Source organism: Mytilus trossulus, chromosome 11 (genome assembly GCF_036588685.1).
Source record: "Mytilus trossulus isolate FHL-02 chromosome 11, PNRI_Mtr1.1.1.hap1, whole genome shotgun sequence".
NCBI lineage: Eukaryota > Metazoa > Mollusca > Bivalvia > Mytilida > Mytilidae > Mytilus > Mytilus trossulus.
In genome coordinates, this window is record NC_086383.1 from 3,643,196 (window position 1) to 3,668,535 (window position 25,340).

At 35.6% G+C, this 25,340-nt stretch overlaps 1 protein-coding gene across 3 annotated transcripts in view; it reads left to right on the plus strand.

The window, feature by feature from the left end:
- LOC134690651 (uncharacterized) overlaps nt 1-15,361 on the plus strand; it is a 28,542-nt gene extending 13,181 nt beyond the window's left edge. For all 3 annotated transcript variants that reach the window (XM_063550644.1, XM_063550643.1, XM_063550646.1), the window contains exons 2-4: nt 5,962-7,270; nt 12,964-13,111; nt 14,535-15,361. In XM_063550644.1, coding sequence (XP_063406714.1) covers nt 6,185-7,270; nt 12,964-13,111; nt 14,535-14,644 — 1,344 coding nt within the window. In that variant the 5' untranslated portion in view covers nt 5,962-6,184 and the 3' untranslated portion in view covers nt 14,645-15,361. The remainder of the gene's footprint in view (nt 1-5,961; nt 7,271-12,963; nt 13,112-14,534) is intronic.
- Nucleotides 15,362-25,340: the final 9,979 nt, after the last annotated feature.

A 25,340-nucleotide genomic window follows, 5' to 3' on the forward strand; every position in this document is an offset into this window, starting at 1 on the left:
ATCCAGGACTGTAACCCCTATCCCTCTCCTTGTTTATCAATAGTCAAAGAAAATCCAGGACTGAAACCGCTATCCCTCTCCTTGTTTATCAATAGTCAAAGAAAATCCAGGACTGAAACCCCTATCCCTCTCCTTGTTTATCAATAGTCAAAGAAAATCCAGGACTGAAACCCCTATCCCTCTCCTTGTTTATCAATAGTCAAAGAAAATCCAGGACTGTAACCCCTATCCCTCTCCTTGTTTATCAATATTCAAAGAAAATCCAGGACTGAAACCCCTATCCCTCTCCTTGTTTATCAAAAGTCAAAGAAAATCCAGGACTGAAACCCCTATCCCTCTCCTTGTTTATCAATAGTCAAAGAAAATCCAGGACTGTAACCCCTATCCCTCTCCTTGTTTATCAATAGTCAAAGAAAATCCAGGACTGAAACCATATTCCTCTCCTTGTTTATCAATAGTCAAAGAAAATCCAGGACTGAAACCCCTATCCCTCTCCTTGTTTATCAATAGTGAAAGAAAATCCAGGACTGAAACCCCTATCCCTCTCCTTGTTTATCAATAGTCAAAGAAAATCCAGGACTGAAACTCCTATCCCTCTCCTTGTTTATCAAAAGTCAAAGAAAATCCAGGACTGAAACCCCTATCCCTCTCCTTGTTTATCAAAAGTCAAAGAAAATCCAGGACTGAAACCCCTATCCCTCTCCTTATTTATCAATAGTCAAAGAAAATCCAGGACTGAAACCATATCCCTCTCCTTGTTTATCAAAAGTCAAAGAAAATCCAGGACTGTAACCCCTATCCCTCTCCTTGTTTATCAATAGTCAAAGAAAATCCAGGACTGTAACCCCTATCCCTCTCCTTGTTTATCAATAGTCAAAGAAAATCCAGGACTGAAACCATATCCCTCGAGCTCTCCTTGTTTATCAATAGTCAAAGAAAATCCAGGACTGAAACCCCTATCCCTCTCCTTGTTTATCAGTAGTCAAAGAAAATCCAGGACTGAAACCCCTATCCCTCTCCTTGTTTATCAATAGTCAAAGAAAATCCAGGACTGAAACCATATCCCTCTCCTTGTTTATCAATAGTCAAAGAAAATCCAGGACTGAAACCCCTATCCCTCTCCTTGTTTATCAATAGTCAAAGAAAATCCAGGACTGAAACCCCTATCCCTCTCCTTGTTTATCAATAGTCAAAGAAAATCCAGGACTGAAACCCCTATCCCTCTCCTTGTTTATCAATAGTCAAAGAAAATCCAGGACTGAAACCCCTATCCCTCTCCTTGTTTATCAATAGTCAAAGAAAATCCAGGACTGAAACCATATCCCTCTCCTTGTTTATCAAAAGTCAAAGAAAATCCAGGACTGAAACCCCTATCCCTCTCCTTGTTTATCAATAGTCAAAGAAAATCCAGGACTGAAACCATATCCCTCTCCTTGTTTATCAAAAGTCAAAGAAAATCCAGGACTGAAACCCCTATCCCTCTCCTTGTTTATCAATAGTCAAAGAAAATCCAGGACTGAAACCATATCCCTCTCCTTGTTTATCAAAAGTCAAAGAAAATCCAGGACTGAAACCCCTATCCCTCTCCTTGTTTATCAATAGTCAAAGAAAATCCAGGACTGAAACCATATCCCTCTCCTTGTTTATCAATAGTCAAAGAAAATCCAGGACTGAAACCCCTATCCCTCTCCTTGTTTATCAATAGTCAAAGAAAATCCAGGACTGAAACCATATCCCTCTCCTTGTTTATCAATAGTCAAAGAAAATCCAGGACTGAAACCCCTATCCCTCTCCTTGTTTATCAATAGTCAAAGAAAATCCAGGACTGAAACCATATCCCTCTCCTTGTTTATCAAAAGTCAAAGAAAATCCAGGACTGAAACCCCTATCCCTCTCCTTGTTTATCAATAGTCAAAGAAAATCCAGGACTGAAACCATATCCCTCTCCTTGTTTATCAAAAGTCAAAGAAAATCCAGGACTGAAACCCCTATCCCTCTCCTTGTTTATCAATAGTCAAAGAAAATCCAGGACTGAAACCATATCCCTCTCCTTGTTTATCAAAAGTCAAAGAAAATCCAGGACTGAAACCCCTATCCCTCTCCTTGTTTATCAATAGTCAAAGAAAATCCAGGACTGAAACCATATCCCTCTCCTTGTTTATCAATAGTCAAAGAAAATCCAGGACTGAAACCCCTATCCCTCTCCTTGTTTATCAATAGTCAAAGAAAATCCAGGACTGAAACCCCTATCCCTCTCCTTGTTTATCAATAGTCAAAGAAAATCCAGGACTGAAACCCCTATCCCTCTCCTTGTTTATCAATAGTCAAAGAAAATCCAGGACTGAAACCCCTATCCCTCTCCTTGTTTATCAATAGTCAAAGAAAATCCAGGACTGAAACCCCTATCCCTCTCCTTGTTTATCAATAGTCAAAGAAAATCCAGGACTGAAACCCCTATCCCTCTCCTTGTTTATCAATAGTCAAAGAAAATCCAGGACTGAAACCATATCCCTCTCCTTGTTTATCAAAAGTCAAAGAAAATCCAGGACTGAAACCCCTATCCCTCTCCTTGTTTATCAATAGTCAAAGAAAATCCAGGACTGAAACCATATCCCTCTCCTTGTTTATCAATAGTCAAAGAAAATCCAGGTCTGAAACCCCTATCCCTCTCCTTGTTTATCAATAGTCAAAGAAAATCCAGGACTGAAACCCCTATCCCTCTCCTTGTTTATCAATAGTCAAAGAAAATCCAGGACTGAAACCCCTATCCCTCTCCTTGTTTATCAATAGTGAAAGAAAATCCAGGACTGTTACCCCTATCCCTCTCCTTGTTTATCAATAGTCAAAGAAAATCCAGGACTGAAACCCCTATCCTTCTCCTTGTTTATCAATAGTCAAAGAAAATCCAGGACTGAAACCCCTATCCCTCTCCTTGTTTATCAATAGTCAAAGAAAATCCAGGACTGAAACCCCTATCCCTCTCCTTGTTTATCAATAGTCAAAGAAAATCCAGGACTGTAACCCCTATACCTCTCCTTGTTTATCAATAGTCAAAGAAAATCCAGGACTGAAACCATATCCCTCTCCTTGTTTATCAATAGTCAAAGAAAATCCAGGACTGAAACCATAACCCTCTCCTTGTTTATCATTAGTCAAAGAAAATCCAGGACTGAAACCCCTATCCCTCTCCTTGTTTATCAATAGTCAAAGAAAATCCAGAACTGAAACCATATCCCTCTCCTTGTTTATCAATTATAGTCAAAGAAACAAGTCCATTTCTTTACTTGATCAGTATGCAGTTGTGTGTGTAGTAACTGTATTCTATGTCATACCATGGTTTTGAAATTTACTCTTTCAGTTGTGGAATAAGAACTTCCTGTCTAAAATCTACACGACTTAAGCTAAATAAATTATATTCAGTGGAAGAATATCGATGTATATTTAGATAAAATCAGACACCCGGAAGAGAATAACATGCGTCACAATACATATTTGTCACAATAACATGTCTATATACAGATAATTCTTGTAAAGGGCTTTGTTCTTGTGATGTAACTATACGCGATATTGTCAGTTAATTCATGTATAAAGCTAACGTAATTACATGTAAGAAGTAATATATATGGGCGGATACATGATCACGTACTTCTATGTAAGAACTAGACGTCAGACAGAAACTCTAAAGAAGAAGGAGAAGTTTTGGTACCATTAGACCGTTTAATCCCGTTGCAAATGTTTGCACCTATATACAAATCCTTGCCTATCCCAAGTCAGTTATCTGATATACAGAAGTTGTCGTCTGTTTATGAAGTTCATACGTGTTTCTCGTTGTTTCTCGTTTTTATATAGATTAGACCGTTGGTTTTCCCGTTTGAATGGTATTACTTACATTAGTAATTTGTAGGGCCCTTTATAGCTTGTTGTTCGGTGTGGGCCAAGGCTCCATGTTGGAGGCCGTACCTTGACCTTTATAGCTTGTTGTTCGGTGTGGGCCAAGGCTCCATGTTGGAGGCCGTACCTTGACCTTTATAGCTTGTTGTTCGGTGTGGGCCAAGGCTCCATGTTGGAGGCCGTACCTTGACCTTTATAGCTTGTTGTTCGGTGTGGGCCAAGGCTCCATGTTGGAGGCCGTACCTTGACCTTTATAGCTTGTTGTTCGGTGTGGGCCAAGGCTCCATGTTGGAGGCCGTACCTTGACCTATAATGGTTTACTTTTATTTTTATAGATTGTTATTTGGATGGATAGTTGTCTCATTGGCATTCATACTACACAGCTACATTTGCATATATAGGTACATGTACTATTTCTGTGCTAACAATATGTAGTACTGGAAATTTACTTTTAATATTCAGTACTATTTTGTTACTTTAACATTATTGTAATATTTAAGTACTTGTATTTTACAGTACTTTATTTGTACTTGAAATTTAGGTACTGCAGATTTTTGGTTACTATCGTTACATTTTTAGCATTTTGAAAGTTTTTCTATTTCAAATCTCTTAAAATTATGATTTTCAAACACGGAATATTGTATTATTTCTGTACCAAAATATTTAGTACAAATCAAGTACTGTAAAATACAAGTACCTACATATTACAATAATTTTAAAGTAAAGAAATAGTACTAAATATTGAAAGTAAATTTCCAGTACTACATATTTTTAGTACAGTAATAGTACCTATGCAAAAGTAGCTGTGAATATCTTCCTATAACTACTCATCATCGTCGTCAAGTAAATGATTGTATGCGAAATTTGCACTTAATATCGTATTGAATATAGAGCCAAACGATTGTTAAGTTTGAACTAATGAGTTTGTGTACTGATATTAACCTGTGTTCTGATTAAATATAAGTAAGTTTGCCAGATAATTACAGAACGTGCAGTCAACAGTATATGATTATGTACCTACTTCCGCAGAACGTGCAGTCAATATTAATTAAAGCACTCGTGTGCTGTTCGTTATACAGGATCTGTTATAATCATTGTTGATTTATGTCTTTCTACATGTTCTATATCTATACGAAATGTATAATCATTCTCAGTTTCAAGAAGGGGTTTTTGCAAGATATTTCATTTTTTACGATACATAGATATAGGAAGAGATGTGGTGTGAGTGCCAATGAGACAACTCTCCATCCAAATAACAATTTAAAAAGTAAACCATTATAGGTTAAAGTACGGCCTTCAACACGGAGCCTTGGCTCACACCGAACAACAAGCTATAAAGGGCCCCAAAATTACTAGTGTAAAACCATTCAAACGGGAAAACCAACGGTCTAATAGTTCTCTAAAAATGTCGCCTCAGTTATACTCGGTATTGTTTTTTTTTAGTAATTGATTTCCAATTTTTAAAAATCCTTGATCCGACCCTGTATATTTATAATCATTACCAATACAATTCCATTCAGTTTATCTTTTTGTCCAGTGCTAAAGTAACAGGTCGTTACAGGCGTGGACCCGGCCATTTATAAAAGGGGGAGGGGTGTTCAAACCCCTGGAATACCATGAAACATGTACATAACAATTTTTTTTTTTAAAGAGGTGGGTTTTCAACCTCTGATTCTCAGTTACCCGTTGTAATTTAGAAAGGATTTTTTTTTAACGTTTTTAGTAATTTTTGTCGTTGAGTTTCTGTCAAGTTGAACCCATAATGACATCTGTTTAATTGTAATTTATTTGTTTTAATGTTCTGAAGAACAGATATTTTCAATAATTGATTTGATATCACATTATTAATTTTATGCCAAGAAATGTATTGAGAATTCCTTTATTTATAAGTCGATTCCAGTAGGTGGACTTGAACAATTATCTTGATTGGCCTCGTCATAGAGAGAAGAATGTCAGATGATTGTAATGATCTGCGTCAGTGATATGCTTTCTACGATGTAGCAGAACTAACATTTGTTCTATGGAAATGTACCAAAAAATTCTTAATCGCTTTGTCTTCTTCTTTTTCAGATCAGCGCGTGAATACACATAGTGTCGTCTGCTCCCAGATGGGAATATATCGTTAGCTAAAATAAATGGATGACAAAAAAGTAATTTAAGATTTTCAAAAACTTCACCTTGTACTTGGAAGTAGTAAGTTTGTTTTATGAGAATTAAGAAATAAATACTTGAATGATGTGAGCTAAACATTTAGTGTAAAAAATCTTAATTATTTACCAGTCAAACATTCAAAATGGTGGATTTCGATAAGTTGGACAGCGACACCTTACAAGATACCTTTCGGTTATTAGATGATTTTAACGAGGAAGGATTTAATTGGAGGGATATGAACATATTTTCACAACCTGCCGATGAATATATAGAAAACTTTTTTAGTCGTAAGAAACAAAAAAGTCGGACAGACAAATTATTTTCTTCTTTCCCCTCATTTGCATCAAGTGCAAGAAGGTCCGTTGATGCGGACGCTGAGTTTGCCGATGACGTCTTTTCATTTACTAAAAATAGATTCAGACGTTCGGAGTCCTCATATTCCACGACATCCGGGTATGAAACCTCGAGTTCAAACGAGACTATATCTGAAGAAGTGAATGCCAGGAGAAAAGATTCATCATCTACGCCTTCTCAATCAAACTATTCTAGCCGCTGTTCAACGCCGTCAAAATCTAAATATTCGCCAAGTTCGTCTGCCTCTACGCCATTAAAATATAAATATTCGCCATCTTCGTCTGCTTCCACACCATTCAAAACTTACAACAAACAACGCGAAAGGACATACTCACAACGAAATAATTCAGATTTATCAAAAAGACTAGAGAATAAGTTTATGAAGGACGAGAGACATTCAGTACCTCACGAGATATACTCTGATTGTCCGACAACTCCAGAAGATCACGAACGTCCGCATTCCGTTCCCGTTCATGGCGCGGACATCAGTGATAGTGATTCTAACTCTAGTATACGCTATTTTCCGAGTATAAGTATGAATAGTTCTCGAGACTCATTGTGTTCTGAACCTTTAGATCGTTTTATGTCTAGACTATCAAGTTTTTCATCTGGATCCTCTCGGGCTTCATCTGTGATCCAAGATGACCCATATTCTAGTCCCAGGAAGTCACAACAGGAATACTCCTACAAGGGCGACAACCCTTCCAAATCAGAATCAAATAGTTCAAGTAATTTACCAGACGTCCTGAAAGGAGACCCCAATGGACCTCAAGTTAGAAATGTCCCAATTGCAATGCCGCATAAAGAAAAGGAGACATGGACAGAAAAACAAGGAAGAATTGAAGATGCGTTGAAATGGCTACGGTCAGAACTGGTAAGACATAATTTAGTATCAATTAAAATGTTTCCCCTCTGCCTGTATTTTGACAATGCAGTTGTTTTACAATTGCGCTTATAAAATCACTGATATGTGCGGTCAACTTTACCGTTGTCGGGGAGTTCATAACTTAAACAAACTTAACGCCTATGTCATAATGCTTGACCTTACATTAATAAATTGCCACAATAACATAACAGAGGATTTATTTCAAGTTAGGTATATAGGTGTATATACATATAACTAAATACAATACAGTGAAACCTGTTCAAATCGAACCTCTTGGGGATTTTATCAGGTTCAGAACGCACATACATTGAGATGGTGGTGCTTAAGAACATGTATGGTTTATACAGGTTTTCGGTTTATACAGGATTCGGTTTAGTCAGGTTTCACTGTATAAGATATGTAGAAGCTTTTTATCGACATGTTTACCAAACAAATTTCTTAGTATTGCTGGAGAAACTAGACAAAGGAGGGGCATTAAGTTTTACTCTTGTCCGTTTGTACGTTTGTCCGGCGGTCCGTACGTCCGAAAGTTGGTTTCAGTTCTATAACTTTAGTTTGCCTTAACCATATGTAATACAACTTCTACACAATGTTTATTATCACAACTCACAGATCAAAGTTCAATTTGGTCGTCATTTAATTTCAAGATCAACTTCCGGAAGCCCATCTCAACTAATCATATAAACGAGGTCCCTAATATGCAAAACATACAAGACGTACACCCATATCTTATCAAAATATGTACTATACTTTCATTGACACATACTCGTTGACATACCATAATTTCATTGACCTACCATAATTTTATCAATCTATGAAAATACCATATCTCATTAATTTAATTGACATATAATCCATGTATCTATTTAAGATACATACCATAATTCCATTTACATATATTCCATATCTCATCGACATCTACATCCGTCATATCTCTTTGACGTTTACCCTTAACATATATCCCATTGATGTTTTGTCGATTATTTAAGCTCAGTGAGCTTATCTTTATTTATTATGTAACATGCCGACTATAAACAAAGCTTTAAATTTGAATTGAATTGCACCTCATATTACGTTGACATGCCATGATTTCATTGACATATACTACATATCATTGACGTATACCTCATATATCATTGACGCATACCTCATATATCATTGACGTATACCTCATATATCATTGGCGTATACCTCATATTTCACTGACATACAACCCAATTCTCAATGACGTACTAGTATACTTCATATTTTGTTAATCATTTCTCATTGACATATACCTCATATATCATTGTCGTTTACCTCATATACCATTAACGTATATCTCATATACCATTGACGTATACTTCGTATATCATTGACGTATACCTCATATATCATTGACGTATACCTCATATATCATTGTCGTTTACCTCATTTACCATTGACGTATACCTCATATACCATTGACGTATACCTCATATATCATTGATGTATACCTCATATATCATTGACGTATACTTCATATATCATTGACGAAAACCTCATATCTCATTGTCGTTTACCTCATATACCATTGACGTATACCTCATATACCATTGACGTATACCTCATATACCATTGACGTATACCCCATATATCATTGACGTATACCTCATATATCATTGACGTATACCTCATATTTCACTGACATACAACCCATATCTTAATAATCATTTCTCATTGACATATACTCCTTAGTTTGTCGTCTTATATGTCATTGACATCCAAAAGATACTCTAGTTAACGTGAACACGTGCTCAATATTTACCAATCAGGATTACGTATACGTTTGCTTTAAACTTTTTATAGACTGATTGTAACAGGATAATGTTACTTTGAAAGTTTTATGCAAACTGGTTATAAGTTGGTGGTACATGTAACAGTGGTGGATTAAGAATTTTTCATAAGTGGGGGACCCACTGACTGCATAAGAGGAGACCCGCTTCGGTCATGCTTCAGTGAATCCCTATATAATCAACCAAATGTTTCCCTGAAAAGGGAATGGCCACCCCCCCCCCCCCCCCACCCCTGCTCCCCCTCAATCCGTCTCTGTGTAACACTTTGAACAGACTAGTTGTCAAGTCGGGTATCTGGCTTTGTAGTGACTGTCGATAATCCCAATGTGTACATACCGGTTGTTTTAAAACTTTATACTAACATGTTGTTAGTTTAAAACTTTATACATACCGGCTGTAAGTTTAAGCCTTTATACATACAGGTTGTACTTTAAAAATTTTATACATACAGGTTGTACTTTAAAAATTTTATACATACAGGTTGTACGTAAAAAATTTATACATACAGTTTGTACGTTAAAAACTTTATACAGACAGGTTGTAAGTTTAAAACTTTATACATACCGGTTGTACGTTTAAAACTTTATATAAACAGGTTGTAAGATGGTGATTACTTAAGAAAAGAATCAAGCAGCCATGACAGTGATTATTATCTTTAAGTAGAAAATTACTTCTGCCAAAAGATAAAGTTAACAGAAGGCACGCGAGCTTGTGATTTATTGTTTCTGTATGCTGATAAAGGTATACAAAGCGAAGGGTGCTGTCAGGATTTGGAAATAACATACAAAAGTCATTTATTACACTTCATACAAACAATTCTCATGTTTAACAAAGAGTTTGCAAATGAAGGGGTTACAGGGGCGGATCCAGCCATTTTAAAAAGGGGGGTTCCTAACCCAGGACAAAAAAAGGGGGGGGGGGTCCAATTACATGTCCCTATTCAAATGCATTGATCGTCCAAAAAAGGGGGGCTTCCACCCCCGGAACCCCCTCCTCTGGATCCGCGCTGGGTGAAATATTGTAGAACTAAATAAAAAAAAAACTTGAATTATCCATGATTGGAACATTTCTAAATGATTTCTTTTCCTGTACAGAATGAACTTGTGATTTATACAATAATTCCGTATGATTTTAAGGGGGAGGGGAAGGTGGTGTGTCTTCTTTATTATTGCGTTTGTTGTATTTAATCTCATGGTTTCTGTTTCATCAATGCCTTAAGGAGATAGACCTAGGTTAAGGGAAATAATTCTTAAAATCATCAATACGTTTGTGTCAACCTTTTTCATAAATATATTCTAAGCTTCTATGTTACGTAGATTATTTTCAATCTGTCTCAGGTAAATGCTTAAAATACGTTGATGAAACTTGACTTTTACAAACACATTTTTTAAAACACTGATTTAAAGAGTTATCTCCCTGTATTTAATCTGTTTCTGTTTCATCAATGCCTTAAACTATCTAATGTAACAAAAATAAATAATTAATCGAAGCTTATAATAGATTTATAAAAGGTGCTTGATAAAAACGTACCAAGGAAAGTGTAAGAGTTATATCCCCTACTTTTGGTCTACCTCTTAAGGATAATTTCAATGATTATATATAACTGATATAAGTTCTGAAGCTGTATCTTTGAGTCCAACAATCAAATAACACAAATAACCAACTACAGGACGAATTTAAAAAGTTGGAAGTCTATAAAACTGACAATATCAATCGCTATTAATCATACAACGGTACAAGTGAAAACAATTAACTATAACCTAACTAGTAAAATACATAGTAGACATTTTTCTTTTGCTTAAATCCTCCTTTCTGTAACCCCAAGTATACATACATACTTCATTATCAATGACAATTATATCTTAGTCCTCCTTTTTGTAACCCCAAGTATACATATATACTTCATTATCAATGACAATTATATCTTAGTCCTCCTTTTTGTAACCCCAAGTATACATATATACTTCATTATCAATGACAATTATATCTTAGTCCTCCTTTTTGTAACCCCAAGTATACATATAATTATATATACTTCATTATCAATGACAATTATATCTTGATTTGAATGTAATCGGTGCTGACAGAACAAAGCCGAATACATCTCATGATGAATCTTCAAATGCACACGGAGTGCATTGTGGGTAATCTTGATTATGAGGTAGCTGAAGGGTATTCTTTTGATCTGCTATTTTAGTTAACTGGAAGATCTATAAAGACATGGAAGGCGAACGTGTACTGAAAACTTCATAATTTTATTTTCATTTACATCGAACAATGAAAATAATTGAGTTTTTCTTATTGTTGAAGGATCTACAGTGACATCTATTCCTTTAGTCATTATGATATCATTGATGCATCATGGTTAATCATACTACACCCACGGTTTTTATTGATGTTGGACGATATTGTTCAATCCCAAAATCTTACAAGTATGAAACATATTTAAAAGTTTGGCTGTTAATCATACCTAAATTGATTCTTAAGTAAAACAAAATTTCTTTGATTAGTGACTTCATTCAATTACACTAAAGATAACGTGGACTTTATCATTTGACACCGACCATAGCAGAACATGTTAAAACTTCGAGATGGTCCCATGTGCCCACTTTTTATATTGGTCGAGAGTGTCCCATTTGCCCACTTTTTGTATTGGTCGAGATGGTCCCACTTTATCATCCTTCAGATTAAATGAGATGGTACCGTGTGCCAACCTTATGGATTGGTCGATCTGGTTCTATGTGCCCACTTTTAGGATTGGTCGAGATGATCCCATGTGCCCTCTATATTTGATTGGTCGATTTGGTCCCATGTGCTCACCATATTTGATTGGTCGAGATGGTCCCACGTGCTCACCATATTTGATTGGTCGAGATGGTCCCATGTGTCAACTTTTTGGATTCGCAATGTAATTTTTTTTTTTTCAAAGTAATAACTGACCGTGTAAACAGTACCGTCGACAAAAATAAAAAGAAGTCTTATAATTTTTTATTTTGATTACGGACTCTCCTTGCTCATCTTACTCCTCATGTATTTAAAAGAGGGACGTAAGATACCAGAGGGACAGTCAAATTCATAAATCGACAATAAACTGACAATGCCATGGCTAAAAGTGAAAAAGGACAAACAGACAAACACTATTATAGTACACATAACACAACATAGAAAACTTAAGAATAAACAGCAAGAAACCAGCACTCGCACCCACAAAGTGGAAAGGGATTAATATAAGTTGTAAAACTTGTTTCCCAATCCACTATAAATAAATATGTTTAAACTAACAAGAAACCCACCAAAAACTAGGAATGATCTCAGGTGGTCCGGAAGCTTAAGGGTAAGCAGATCCTGCTCCACATGTGGCACCCTTCGTGTTGCTTTTGAGATAACAAATCCGGTAAATAGTCTATTTCGGTTATTTAAGTATCGTATACTATCTATGTTTGGTCTGTTTGAGCATATTCAACGTATTTTTCTTGGGATTTCTCAGTACAAGGGCCTATGGAAAAGACCAAATTCATAAATAGAGATTGGGGTTTCTCAGTACAAGGGCCTATGGAAAAGACCAAATTCATAAATAGAGAAAAATCATGGTCATCTGTGGCACAGATACCGTATAGCGGGTTATTTTCGCGGGTGTAAAATTTCGCGATTTTTATTGAACAAGGTATACGAAATATTTTGGCGGTTATTATTTTGGCGGTTTAATTTTTTTTTATTAATACCTTTGTATGTACACTTTTGATTTGGCGGAATTTATTTTGGCGATTAAGTTCTGTCCGCGAAAATAAGCGAAAATTTGCACCCCGCGAAAATAACCCGCTATACGGTATTATCATAGAAACATTTTAATTGTTTCCTGCTTTGTAGGTTGGACTTCGAGCTCAAGACAAAGTACTCCTGTCACAATTAAAACGTTGCCATGACACCATTGAAGATCTAAAGAAACAACGATCACAGAATCCCCATAGCGAAGACGACGAGGAAGACGGCCACTGGGAGGACTGGGAAATAGCAGGTAAGGAAACCTTCCGGGTCCCGAACACAAAGACGGCCTCTGGGAGGTCTTACAAATGGCAGGGAAGGCAACTAATCGGGCCCAAAAACTCAGAGGGCCTCTGTTAGGACTTGTAAATTGCAGATTAGACAACCACCCGGGTAAAAAAGGGCCTAGGAAATGAAATTAAATAATAAAAACACAAACACCCGGCACTAACGACCATTTGGGTTACAGAAAGAGAAAACAGGCCGAGTAAAGGATTGAAACTTATAACGAAAAGACGAACCACCCAGGCCCATTTAAAGAGTGTATTGATAGGGTTTTACATAAAAGAGAAAGTAGGCCACTAAAAATTAAACATACTCCATATAGCGAAGATGAAGAGGAAGAGAGAGGACTGGTATATTTCAGGTAAGACAACAACACGGGCCAAAAAAAAAGAAGCATGATGTGGTTAGAGAAAAGAGAAATAGGACAAGCACCTGATTGACATTAAATAATGAAAACACAACTACCCGGGCCTAATGATTCGTGTAAAAGGTACTACATAGGGTTAAGGAAAGGAGAAATAGGAATAGCGAAAGATTAACATTAAATAATGAAAACACAACCACCCGGTCGCAACATTAACCAGTTAGAGAATGTCTTGATATGGATTTACTTAAAAGAGATAATATATAGTGCTAGCGATATTTATTCTTCATCTTTTATATAAGCTTTGGATTTCAAATATTTTGGCCACGAGCATCACTGAAGAGACATGTATTGTCGAAATGCGCATCTGGTGCAAGAAAATTGGTACCGTTAATTTTATTAACAGAATCCCCATAGCGGAGACGAAGAGGAAGATAACCATCGAGAAGGATGAGAAATTGCAGGCAAAGCAACCACCGGGTCTCACAAAACAAAGAGGGTCTAGTTGTGGTTAGAGAAAAGAGAGAGAAAAAAAAAGAACTAATAAAACATTGAAATTAAATGTAAAAACACAAACACCAGAACTTAACGACCACTGTAAGAGGGTCTACATGGGGCTAGATAAAATAGAAATAAGAACATAATATTCTCACATAAACATTACTGAGGGTTTGGATGGGGTTGAAATGATTGAAGAATACTGCCCTTGAAAAATGAAGATAAGAGATTTATGGGCAAAAAAATGAAGATTATAGAAACGCGTGGTCTAATTTTTTGAAGATTAGAGAAAAAAGGGGTAAAAATAAAATGTTAACAGAATAACAGACCCCCCTTCCCTCTCCCATTCAGACCCTCATTACTGGTTAAATTTTTTGGTGGTTTATCATTCAACTTTATGCATGACACGATAAGAGGGACTTTCTAAATAATTATCCTGTCTTAAAATATGTCTAACCTCAATTTGGCGAGAATTACTGGTTAAATCATCCTGCAAAAAAGATATGGAACTTTTCTTTTTCTTTTTCAGAATTTGAAAAGAGGTATGCTGAAAACCCCGAATTAGCAGAAGACTTGTTCAATTTGAAAGCAAAGAAATCTGGTACTCCAATTAAGAAAGATATTGAGGCAGCTCTCTGAATATGCTAACGTCAGTTAATAACATCCAAAAACTACGCATACGCAAACTAGAATTCTTAAATTCATCCTGGTTACCTGTCTGTATCATCTTGCGTTTTTTGTTATCGTTGCTGCAAAGACTTTTGTGAATAGATCAGAATGACGTTCAAGTGGAAGTAATAATGAGATTTGAAAGAAGAAAATATACTTTTTAAACAGACGTTATCTACAAAATTGTTTGGTTTTTAATTTACCAATGGTGTTAACGAGATCTTGAATTGATTTGAAAAAAAAAATGAAATCCACTGTTTATTGAGACGAGTCGGAAAAAAATAGTTTTGAGTTTTGTCAAGAATATTACATATTTTAAATATGTGATTTATGTGTTCTATATAAGAAAAGGTAATGTGTGTGTTTCTGCACGTTCAAATGATGAATAATTGTAAGAACACATTATGGACTTGTAAGAACAAACTGAAGAGTTGTAAGAACACATTAAATAGTTGTAAGAACATATTGAAATGTTGTAAGAACACGTTGTTCCTTCTCAGCAATTATCCCCTGTGCCAAATATGCATCACTAATGAAAAAATCAAAATGTTCAATTTTTGCTTCAATATTGTGAAATATTAAGCTTTTGTTGTTGTTGTTGTTTTATAATTTTGTTGGATTAACAGCCAATGTGATTCGTATTGTTAAATTCCAGAATGCTTTAATAAAATGCTTTATGTTAACTGATTAGTATTTTGACTTTCGATATATGACAAAGTATTGAGAATTGACGCGGGGAGTGTTTTACAATGTGTAGATAATATTCCGACAAAAGAGCAGAAAACAGCGCAAGGCCACAATGGGTCTTCAACGTACCGAAAAAATCCTACGCCGGAAGTTGGTTTCAGCAAGCACTATAAAAATAATACATACTAGTTCAGAGAAATGGACGACACACTATAAAGTCTAAACATGTAAAAGAGGAACAAAATATACAAGAAGGACAGTCTAACTCATAGATTGAAAATAAACTGACACCGCCATGGCTAACAATAAAAACAGACAAATATTAGTACAAAAGACTAAACATAGAAAACTACAGACTTAGTACCACATACACCACCAACAACTGGGGGTGGATCAAACCAAACTTGGAAAAAATAGACTAATTAATGTACGCCACATATATGCTTTACATTCGTCTCAACTCGGTTGATTCCGTACCGAGTAGCGGATTCTAGCGAGGAGTGCCGAATGATATGCTATACTTTGTTCTCCTGTAAACTTTCTCGGTTCAATATGTGCTGCGTACCGTTCATTCATCCGTCCGTCGACGTCCCTTTTCAGGTTAATGTTTTCAGGTTGAAGTTTTAGGTGAAGGTGTTTTTGAGGTCCAACCAATTTGAAACTTAAGACACATGTTCCCGAAGATATGACCTTTCTAGTTTTAATGACACATTACTGTTTCGACTCAATTTTTAGGTCCATGAACATAGAAAATTGAAAAAAAACTTTTTTGTTTTGTCTTTTTTTTCATCTCAGCGTCACTGGTTAGTCTTGTGTGGGCGAAACGCACGTTTTGAGTATTAAATTTTAAACCTGGTACCTTTTGTTCGCTACTATTCATGTGTTTCTCTGTCCTATATTATTCTTCCATGTATTTGTACATACAAGTGGGAGGTTTAACCCACCATTTTAAGATTTTTTATCTTAAAATGTCCTGTACCAAGACAAGAAAATGGCCATTGTTATGGTATAGTTCGTTTATGTGTGTGTTTCATTTTAATGTTGTGTCGTTGTTCTCCTCTTATATTAAGTTTTATGTAGTTTGTGACCCTGATTTGTTTTTTTTTCTCAATCGATTTATGAGTTTCGAACAGCGGTATACTACTGTTGCCTTTAGTTATCCTGAACAATGTGGACTTAATATGGTTTCGTCATTACTCGATGTGGTTTCACAATTATTTAATGTGGTTGTGTCATAACTCGATGTGGTTTCACAATTATTTAATGTGGTTGTGTCATTTTAAATAAGCCATTGTGGTTTTAACATTACTGGCTGAACGAAATGTTGTTGTTTCATTACACGAGTTTTGTTATTTCGTAAACTAATTATTCTTTCTATGATTCAAACATTACAAGATAATTTTTTTTCAAAATTTGACTTTTTTACATAATTTGTTCGTTCCAGTAGTTAATGTGGTTCTATCAGCCTTAGTCTAATGTCCTGGCTACGTGATCATTTGGTAAAATCTAGTTCTATATTTAAAACTATTTAAACATGCTCATTGTGCTAAAGTTTAAATTCTCATATGACGTCCTTATCACGCTTTGTAAACAAAGCCGTGTTCTAATGAGCATAAAAAATATGTTTGACACATGCGCACGAACTTACTACGTATATTAACGTTATTTCTATCGTTATCCCTTTAAATCTATACATTTAAGCAGCTATCATAAACTTTTATTATATATTTTTATAAAACAACATATATTTACCCTGCTCGTAGTTTTTAAACTTATCAAATATGAAATGTAATGCACAGACTCCTCGGGGAGGAAACGGGAAAAGCCAAACATTTTTGCGGTACGCTTCGACCTATAAACATACTGTATTTGTCCTATTAGAATCGAAATAATTTCTTCGTGTCATGCTGTATGCTCATTTTAAAATGGGTAGGCATTATATTTGACCACATTTTACACCTCGCTAACGCTCAGTGTAAAATATCGACAAATATAATGCCTACCCATGTTAAAATGAGAATAGAGCATGACACGAAGGAATTATTTCTTAAACAAATTTCGATTTGTTGTTCCGAGTTATTCAAAGGGGAACGGCAGACAAAAATGTAAAAGCGACATTTAGATAGAGTACGATTTTCGGATTTTTTTTTCTAGCTCGTATGATCATTTGATTATGTACCAATATCAATATTTCACTTTTATAAATTGCAATCTCGGATATATCTCGCACTGACTGAGAAACCTAACTTATTGGACTATATATCTCGCACTGTTTGAAAAAAACCCAAACTGTTTGGACTATTGGACAATATATTTGACAGGTGACGACGGATATGTTCCGATTGTAGTAATCACAATCTCGTCCTTTTTTTCTCGAATGTGACCTACAGAACTAGGCTAAATTACTGACATTACTCGGTTTTTACTTTCACGAATAACACGAAGGGTGCCACACATTGAGCAGGATCTACTCACCCTTCCGTAGCATCCAAGGTCACCCCATGATTTTGATGGATTTGTATGGAATTGCCATGTCATGCCGAGCTATCGAGTTCAGCCAAATGCAACTGATTTTTACAGTTTTTTTTTATGTTCTGCTGTTGCACTATTGTCCCAGATGATGGTTATGACTAAGCGCTCACTGACATGGTTAACTCTGCCACATTATTTATGTGCTTGTCCTTAGTCAGGAGACTGTAGTTTAATGGTAGTCATTGGGTCATGATTTTCATATTTGTTTTTCGCAAATTATTTTGATATAAATTGGGCTGTTACTTTTCTCGATTGAATTGTTTCACGTTTTCACGTGATGGCCTTTAATAGCCGACTATTGTGTTTTAAGGAGGTATGATAACTTTACTTTCTAAGATAAACAGCATTTAAATTCTGATGGATAGTTGTCTCATTGACTCTCATACCACATCCTCTTACTTAATTTAGATTTCTATGTTGTATTTTCGATACTGTAACGTTGTTTATCTTTTGTGTACATTTTTCTAATAGATATAGGAAGATGTGGTGTGAGTGCCAATGAGACAACTCTCCATCCAAATAACCATTTAAAAAAAAAAAAAAAAAAAAAGAAAAAAAAGAAAAGGTAAACCATTATAGGTTAAAATACGGCCTTCAACACGGAGCCTTGGCTCACATCGAACAACGAGCTAAAAAGGGCCCAAAATTACTAGTGTAAAATCATTCAAACGAGAAAACCAACGGTCTAATCTATATATATATATATAAAAAAAAAACGAGAAACGAGAAACACGTCTATATTACATAAACAAACGACAACTACTGTACATCAGATTCCTGACTTAAGTGCAAACATTTGCAACGGGATTAAATGTTTTAATGGATCCAAACCTTCTCACGTTTTCTGAAACAATAGCATAACTACGTATATACGGAAGCCGATAAGGGCCATTCAAAAAAAAAAATTTATGTCGTAATTTCGACATAACATGTCGTAATTTCGACATAACATTTCGTTATTACGACATCGCTATGTCGTAATTTCGACATAACATGTCGTTATAACGACATCACTATGTCGTAATTTCGACATATCATGTCGTATTAACGACATCGCTATGTCGTAATAACGACATCGCTATGTCGTAATAACTACATCGCTATATTTAAAAGAATATGTATTATAATTGCCAAGAGACTAAATGACACAGAAATTAACAACTATACGTCATCATAATGCCCCCAATAATTAGAAAAGCCCCCGCATAGTCACCTATAAAAGAGGGAGGAAAGATGCCAGAGGGAGAGTCCCCGAAATGCTGTGTGGCAGACAGTGTTATTATTTAATTATTAGCTCCCTTGGTAAAACTCCAAATTTCATATTTAATGCATTTTATTGTTAAATAATTTACATAATATATAATATATAAAACTTAAACTAATGCCGTCTACTTTAAAGAAAATCAAAAATATAAATAACAATATCTATGAAAAGCCAAAAAAAGAATAAATATAAAGTGAAAACCTACGGGAGACCGCTCAGATGACGGTGAGACCCCTGGTCTATCAATATCCCAAATTCGACGATATTATAGACTCTGTAGTATATAAAATTGGGTGAAGATATACACGTGACTAAATAGATTATGGATATTGAAAATACGTAAATGGGTTACCTTGAACCTCTGTGGTGGCCAGACGGGCCAGGATCCCAGAAAAATATTTAAGTGGGGAATAGCTTGGGTCAATACCTTTAAAACGAGCTAGGTCCGGTTTGGAACTTTGCCGTAGGGATATGCCGAAGAGTACCGAATGTGTGTTTGATATGGAAAATACATAAATAGGCAAATTCGAACCTCTGTAGTGGTCAGACGGGCCCGGATCCCAGAAAAATATTTAAGTGGGGAATAGCCTGGGTCAACACCTTTGAAATGAGCTAGGTCCGATTCGGAACTTTGCCGTAGGGATATACCGAAGAGTACCGAATGTGTGGTTGATATCAAAAATACGTAAATGGGGAAAATTAAACCTCTGTGGTGGCCAGACGAGCCCGGATCGTAGAAAAATATTTAAGTGGCGAATAGCCTGGGTCAATACCTTTGAAATAAGCTAGGTCCAGTTCGTAACTTTGTCGTAGAGATATGCCAAGGAGTACCGAATGTGTGGTTGATATGAAAAAATTCGCTATAAGGGCAACTTTAAACCTCTGTGATGGCCAGACAGGCCCGGATCCCAGAAAAAATAATTAAGTGGGGATTAGCCTGGGTCAATAACTTTGAAATGAGCTAGATCCGGTTCAGAACTCTGCCAAAGGGATATGCCGAAAAGTACCGAATGTGTGGTTGGCATGGCAAATACGTAAACGGGCGACTTTAAACCTTTGTTGTTGCCAGACGGGCCCGATTCCCAGAAAAATCACTTGTAACCCGAATTTAACTTGATCGGACAAAAACGCATTAACGCTGTTTAAATGAGATAAATCGTCATTTGATAAAGATTGACAAAAATTAAAAATCTTTTTTGTCGAGCCTGCAACTTTTGTTGCAGAAAGCTCGACATAGGGATAGTGATCCGGCGGCTGTGTTAGCTCACTTCTTAAAAGCTTTATATTTTAGAAGGTAGAAGACCTGGATGCTTCATACTTTGTATATATATGCCTCATGTTACGAACTTTCCGTCAGTCACATGTTCAATGTCCTTGATCTCATTTTCATGGTTCAGTGACTACTTGAAAAAAAAGTTAAGATTTTTTGTAATGTTAAATTCTCTCTTATTATAAGTAATTGGATAACTATATATGGTATGTGCGTACCTTGCAAGGTCCTCATGCCTGTCAGACAGTTTTCACTTGACCTCGACCTCATTTCATGGATCAGTGAACAAGGTTAAGTTTTCGTGGTCAAGTCCATATCTCAGATACTATAAGCAATAGGTCTAGTATATTCGGTGTATGGAAGGACTGTAAGGTGTACATGTCCAACTGGCAGGTGTCATCTTACCTTGACCTCACTTTCATGGTTCAGTGGTTATAGTTAAATTTTTGTGTTTTGGTCTGTTTTTCTTATACTATATGCAATAGGTCTACTATAATTGGTGTATGGAATGATTGTAAGGTGGTACATGTCTAGCTGACAGGTGTCATCTGACCTTGACCTCATTTTCATGGTTCAGTGGTCAAAGTTATTTTTTTTAGTTTTGGTCTATTTTTCTAATACTTTATGCATTAGGTCAACTATATTTGGTGTATGGAAATATTTTATGATCTATATGTCGGTTACGCATGTTTTATTTGACCTTGACCCCATTTTCACGGTCTATTGCTAAGTTTTAAGTGTTTGTGTAATAGGGTTCTTGTGGCGAATAAAAGGATTCGTCAAGTTTAATTATTCATTTATTCATACGACATAAATAAATCAACCCTGAAAGTACACAAATAACAAAACGTAAATACATAGACAGTACAGTGTACAAAGGGGTATAACTCTAAATCATTAAACGGAAAGTACATGTATAAAATACGATAAACTAGCTCTTTTCTGTAAGAATACAACCAATACTATTTAAGTGTATATTATAATTATATGAATTCAATTAAACTCAATTATAAACCAAGTCAGGATTATCAAGATAGACCTAAATATAAAGCTTTATTACAACTGTCACAAAAAATCAACATTAACCAAGAAAATGAAACATTGATAATTGAACCATGAAAATGAGGTCAAGGTCAGATGAACCATGCCAGGCAGACATGTACAGCAAACAATTCTTCAATACAACAAATATAGTTGACTTATTGCTTTTAAATATAGAAAAAGAGACCAAAACACAAATGTAATAGGGTTCTTGTGGTCTCGAGCCAAATTAATGTTAGAGAAAGTCTTGGGTACCACCTTAATTCGTTTTAAACCGTGTTGAGACCCGAGCTTTTAACAGGTAAATCACTCAAGCAAAACAACATCGATGTATCTTTCGTTTATTTGTTTCAAACTTTATCGACTTATATACAGCACGTAACAGAGTAGTGATCGAATTCGCGTTTCTTTGCCGTCAGAATAAGTTATGTTATCGACAAACTTATTTCAGAAGTGACATAATTTAATTTTCTTCATCGACAAAATATTTCATGTCCAACGTGTAAGTTTTCATTGTTTAAGTCGAAGTTTTTTTAACACAGTCAAACATTTTTCATTGATCATGATTTTATCGGGGTTGCATCAATCGTTTCTACAATAAACATGACCTCGTCGATTTGCTCAATGTAGATATTATATACTGCTTGCACTGTGAATATTTATGGGATTCAACATTCTTATAGTTTTTCTTTCGTTTGATACAGAATACCCCATGTCTTTTTTATTCCATACCTATCTGTTTATTATGTCCCCGGGATTATGTCAATCATACATTGTTGCAAAACCGACATGATTGTAAACCTGAAAAAAACTGAAATAATTTCCTTCAAATCGAAGTAAAAAATAAAAATGTACATGTACCCTTTAACATGAAAAACCCAAAGCCTCATTTATCTGGTTACATGAACTTAGCCCAAGAGTGGTATACAATATGTACGACAAATAGGACGGAAGTTTTTTTAAACGAACACAGGAAATTCTATACGGCTTCCGAAAACCTAAGAAATTCAAAAGCATAATTTATCAACAATTAGGTAAACACAACCACAATATTAAATTATTAGATTTCAACCGCTCGAAACGGTCCAGAAACAACAAGGGCAGTCGCAGAAACAATTTGAAGATTCCCGTAAAATTATGGAACTGTCTAGGATTAAACGACTTCAAACAGCTTATCAACTGGGTCTAAATGGCATACTTGGACAAGGGGACATATCTACTACTTCCTCTATTGATATCATGAATATTATTGATAAAAACAACGAAATAATAGGTCTCATTGGAAACGTATCAATCGCAATCAGCGAGTTAAACATCGTATAAATTATACACTTGATAATCTCCTATCTATATTTAAAAATAATGGTAGGCATCAATTATTATGTAAACTGGGTCAAATACCCAGCAAACTACACGATATTTTCATATTGTTATACGATGATGACTGATGTACCCATATTTTGACTATTTTATTTATTGTGTCTGTTTAATCAACGCATCAATGTAAATATAACGGAATTTGATGAGACTGTTATTGAAGTGAGAGGGTTAGCGCTATAGAACCAGGTTTAATCCACCATTTTCTACATTTGAAAATGCCTGTACCAAGTCAGGAATATGACAGTTCTTGTCCATTCGTTTTTGATGCGTTTTGTTATTTGTTTTTGCCATGTGATTATGGACTTTCCGAATTGATTTTCCTCTAAATTCAGTATTTTTGTGATTTTACTTTTTTTCAAAAAAGAGGGACAAAAGATATAAAAGCGACAGTCAAACTCTTAAATCTAAAACATGGCTAAAAATGACAAAGACAAACAGAAAAACAATAGTACACGTGACACAACATAGAAAACTAAAGAAAAAACAACACGAACCCCATCAAAAACTTGGGGTGATCTTAGGTGCTCCGGAAGGGTAAGCAGATTCTGCTCCACATGTGGCACCCGTCGTGTTGCTTATGTGATTACAAATCCGGTAAATAGTCTAATTCGGTAGGTCACATTCATGAAAGGGATGGGGATTATAGTTACGACGTAAGGAACATATCCGATATCATTTGTGAAACGGTTATTCCATAACGGTCAACCAACTCGTGATGGCGTCCGTAAAATTTACGAAGGGATGATTTCAACTTCACAATTTGGAACTCTTGGTTTAATAGCTTCCTTGTAAGCAGTGACCCTCTATCAAGAAAATCATGATAGGAAATGCAAGCACGGGAATATCGTATCAATTGGGAGACATATACCCCGTATATAGGTGCTGCTGGAATGTTGCTACTTAGAAATGGAAAGTTCACAATTGGAATGCTGAAATAATCTCTTTTGTCGTAAAGTTTTGTCTTCAACCGACCCTTATTGTAAGTCAAGATATGAAGCCGACTTAACTGTATCTATAGTATCTTTTATCTCCAATTCGATGGATAGATGCGTTCAACATAGTCACCAAATTTTGAATTGTTTAGTGAAAGAACGTCATCTATATAGCGGAAAGTAGAGTTAAGGGATATTGCTAACTTCTTATCTTTCTTCCTAAGAAGTTCCTGCATGAAGTCAGCCTCATAATAATAAAGAAACAAGACGGCAAGTAGAGGGGCACAATTTTTTCCCGACAGTCTGTTGAAAAACACGTCCTCCGAACGTAACAAATATGTTGTCAATCAAGAAATCAAGCATCTTGATAATATCGGTTTCAGAGAATTTTTTGTTTGAATCAGAATGATTCTTTACAAAGTATGATCTGTCCCTCCCTAAGACAAGATACTTGTATCTACGTTGGCCATTTTTTTATGAAACAAAGTAATACCAACTCTTTTAATTTGTCTTTTGGTTTGGAATTTGGAATACTTGTGTAAAGAGAAGAAAAGTCAAATGTTTTAATACTGTTACAAGATGAAAGAGAGTTAGATTGTAAGAAATCTAAAAGATTTTTGGAATTTTTAGGTATCCACATCTGATTTACGACACCTGTAGAATAGGCAGTTTCACAATAACTTTGAAGCCCGTCTTTGATTACTGATAAAATAGATGTTAATAATTTAGAAAGATGTTTCGTGGAGCACTTGGAGGACCCAGCAATATACCGTTGTTTGTAAGGACACTTATGTAGTTTAGCTATCCAATACAGTGATGGAAGATCCAGTTCTTCATCTTTGGTTGGAATACTAAAGAAACAAAGAACAGACCTATGATTATCCAGGATTTCCTCTTTTGTAAGTGTCGTGAGCGTATATATTGAGTTTCCAAGTGAATTGTCTGTACCTAATTCGTTTATCAAGCAATTAATGTAATGACTTTTACAGACAAAAACGATGTTATTTGGGGCTTTGTCTGCGGGAACAACAACATATTTATCATGAATATCGGATAGGTGTTTAGCAACAATGGGTCTTTAAAGTTTGACGTAGCATGGGCATTGATGGACCCATTCAGTTTCTTAATTCTGATTTGTATTAATGACCTTACTGCCTAAATCCATTTGCGTCTTCCTTCTCGCGCTTAGCCCATTGCCTGGCATAATCTCCGACTGGATCCATCAAAATTTTAAAGTTGTATTTCCAATTGATGCTCACGATATTTCGGACCTTTTCGATAACACATTTCGTAGAGAAGTGTTATTTACAATGTAAAGGTCACCGGTAATAACGCGGCCAGCAGGATTATATGTGAATTGGGAACTAGCACAAGTTCAATCAGGAGGTTTAGACTTGAAGTCGTCAATATCGAGATCCTGCAAAACGCGTTTGTAGTTGCAATAAGTTTGGTATAGGTATAAGAAATTATTGGTACAGACTGGTCTTTGAAATAAGGAGGTACCAAGGAATATGACAGTTCTTGTCCATTCGGTTTTGATGCGTTTTGTTATTTGATTTT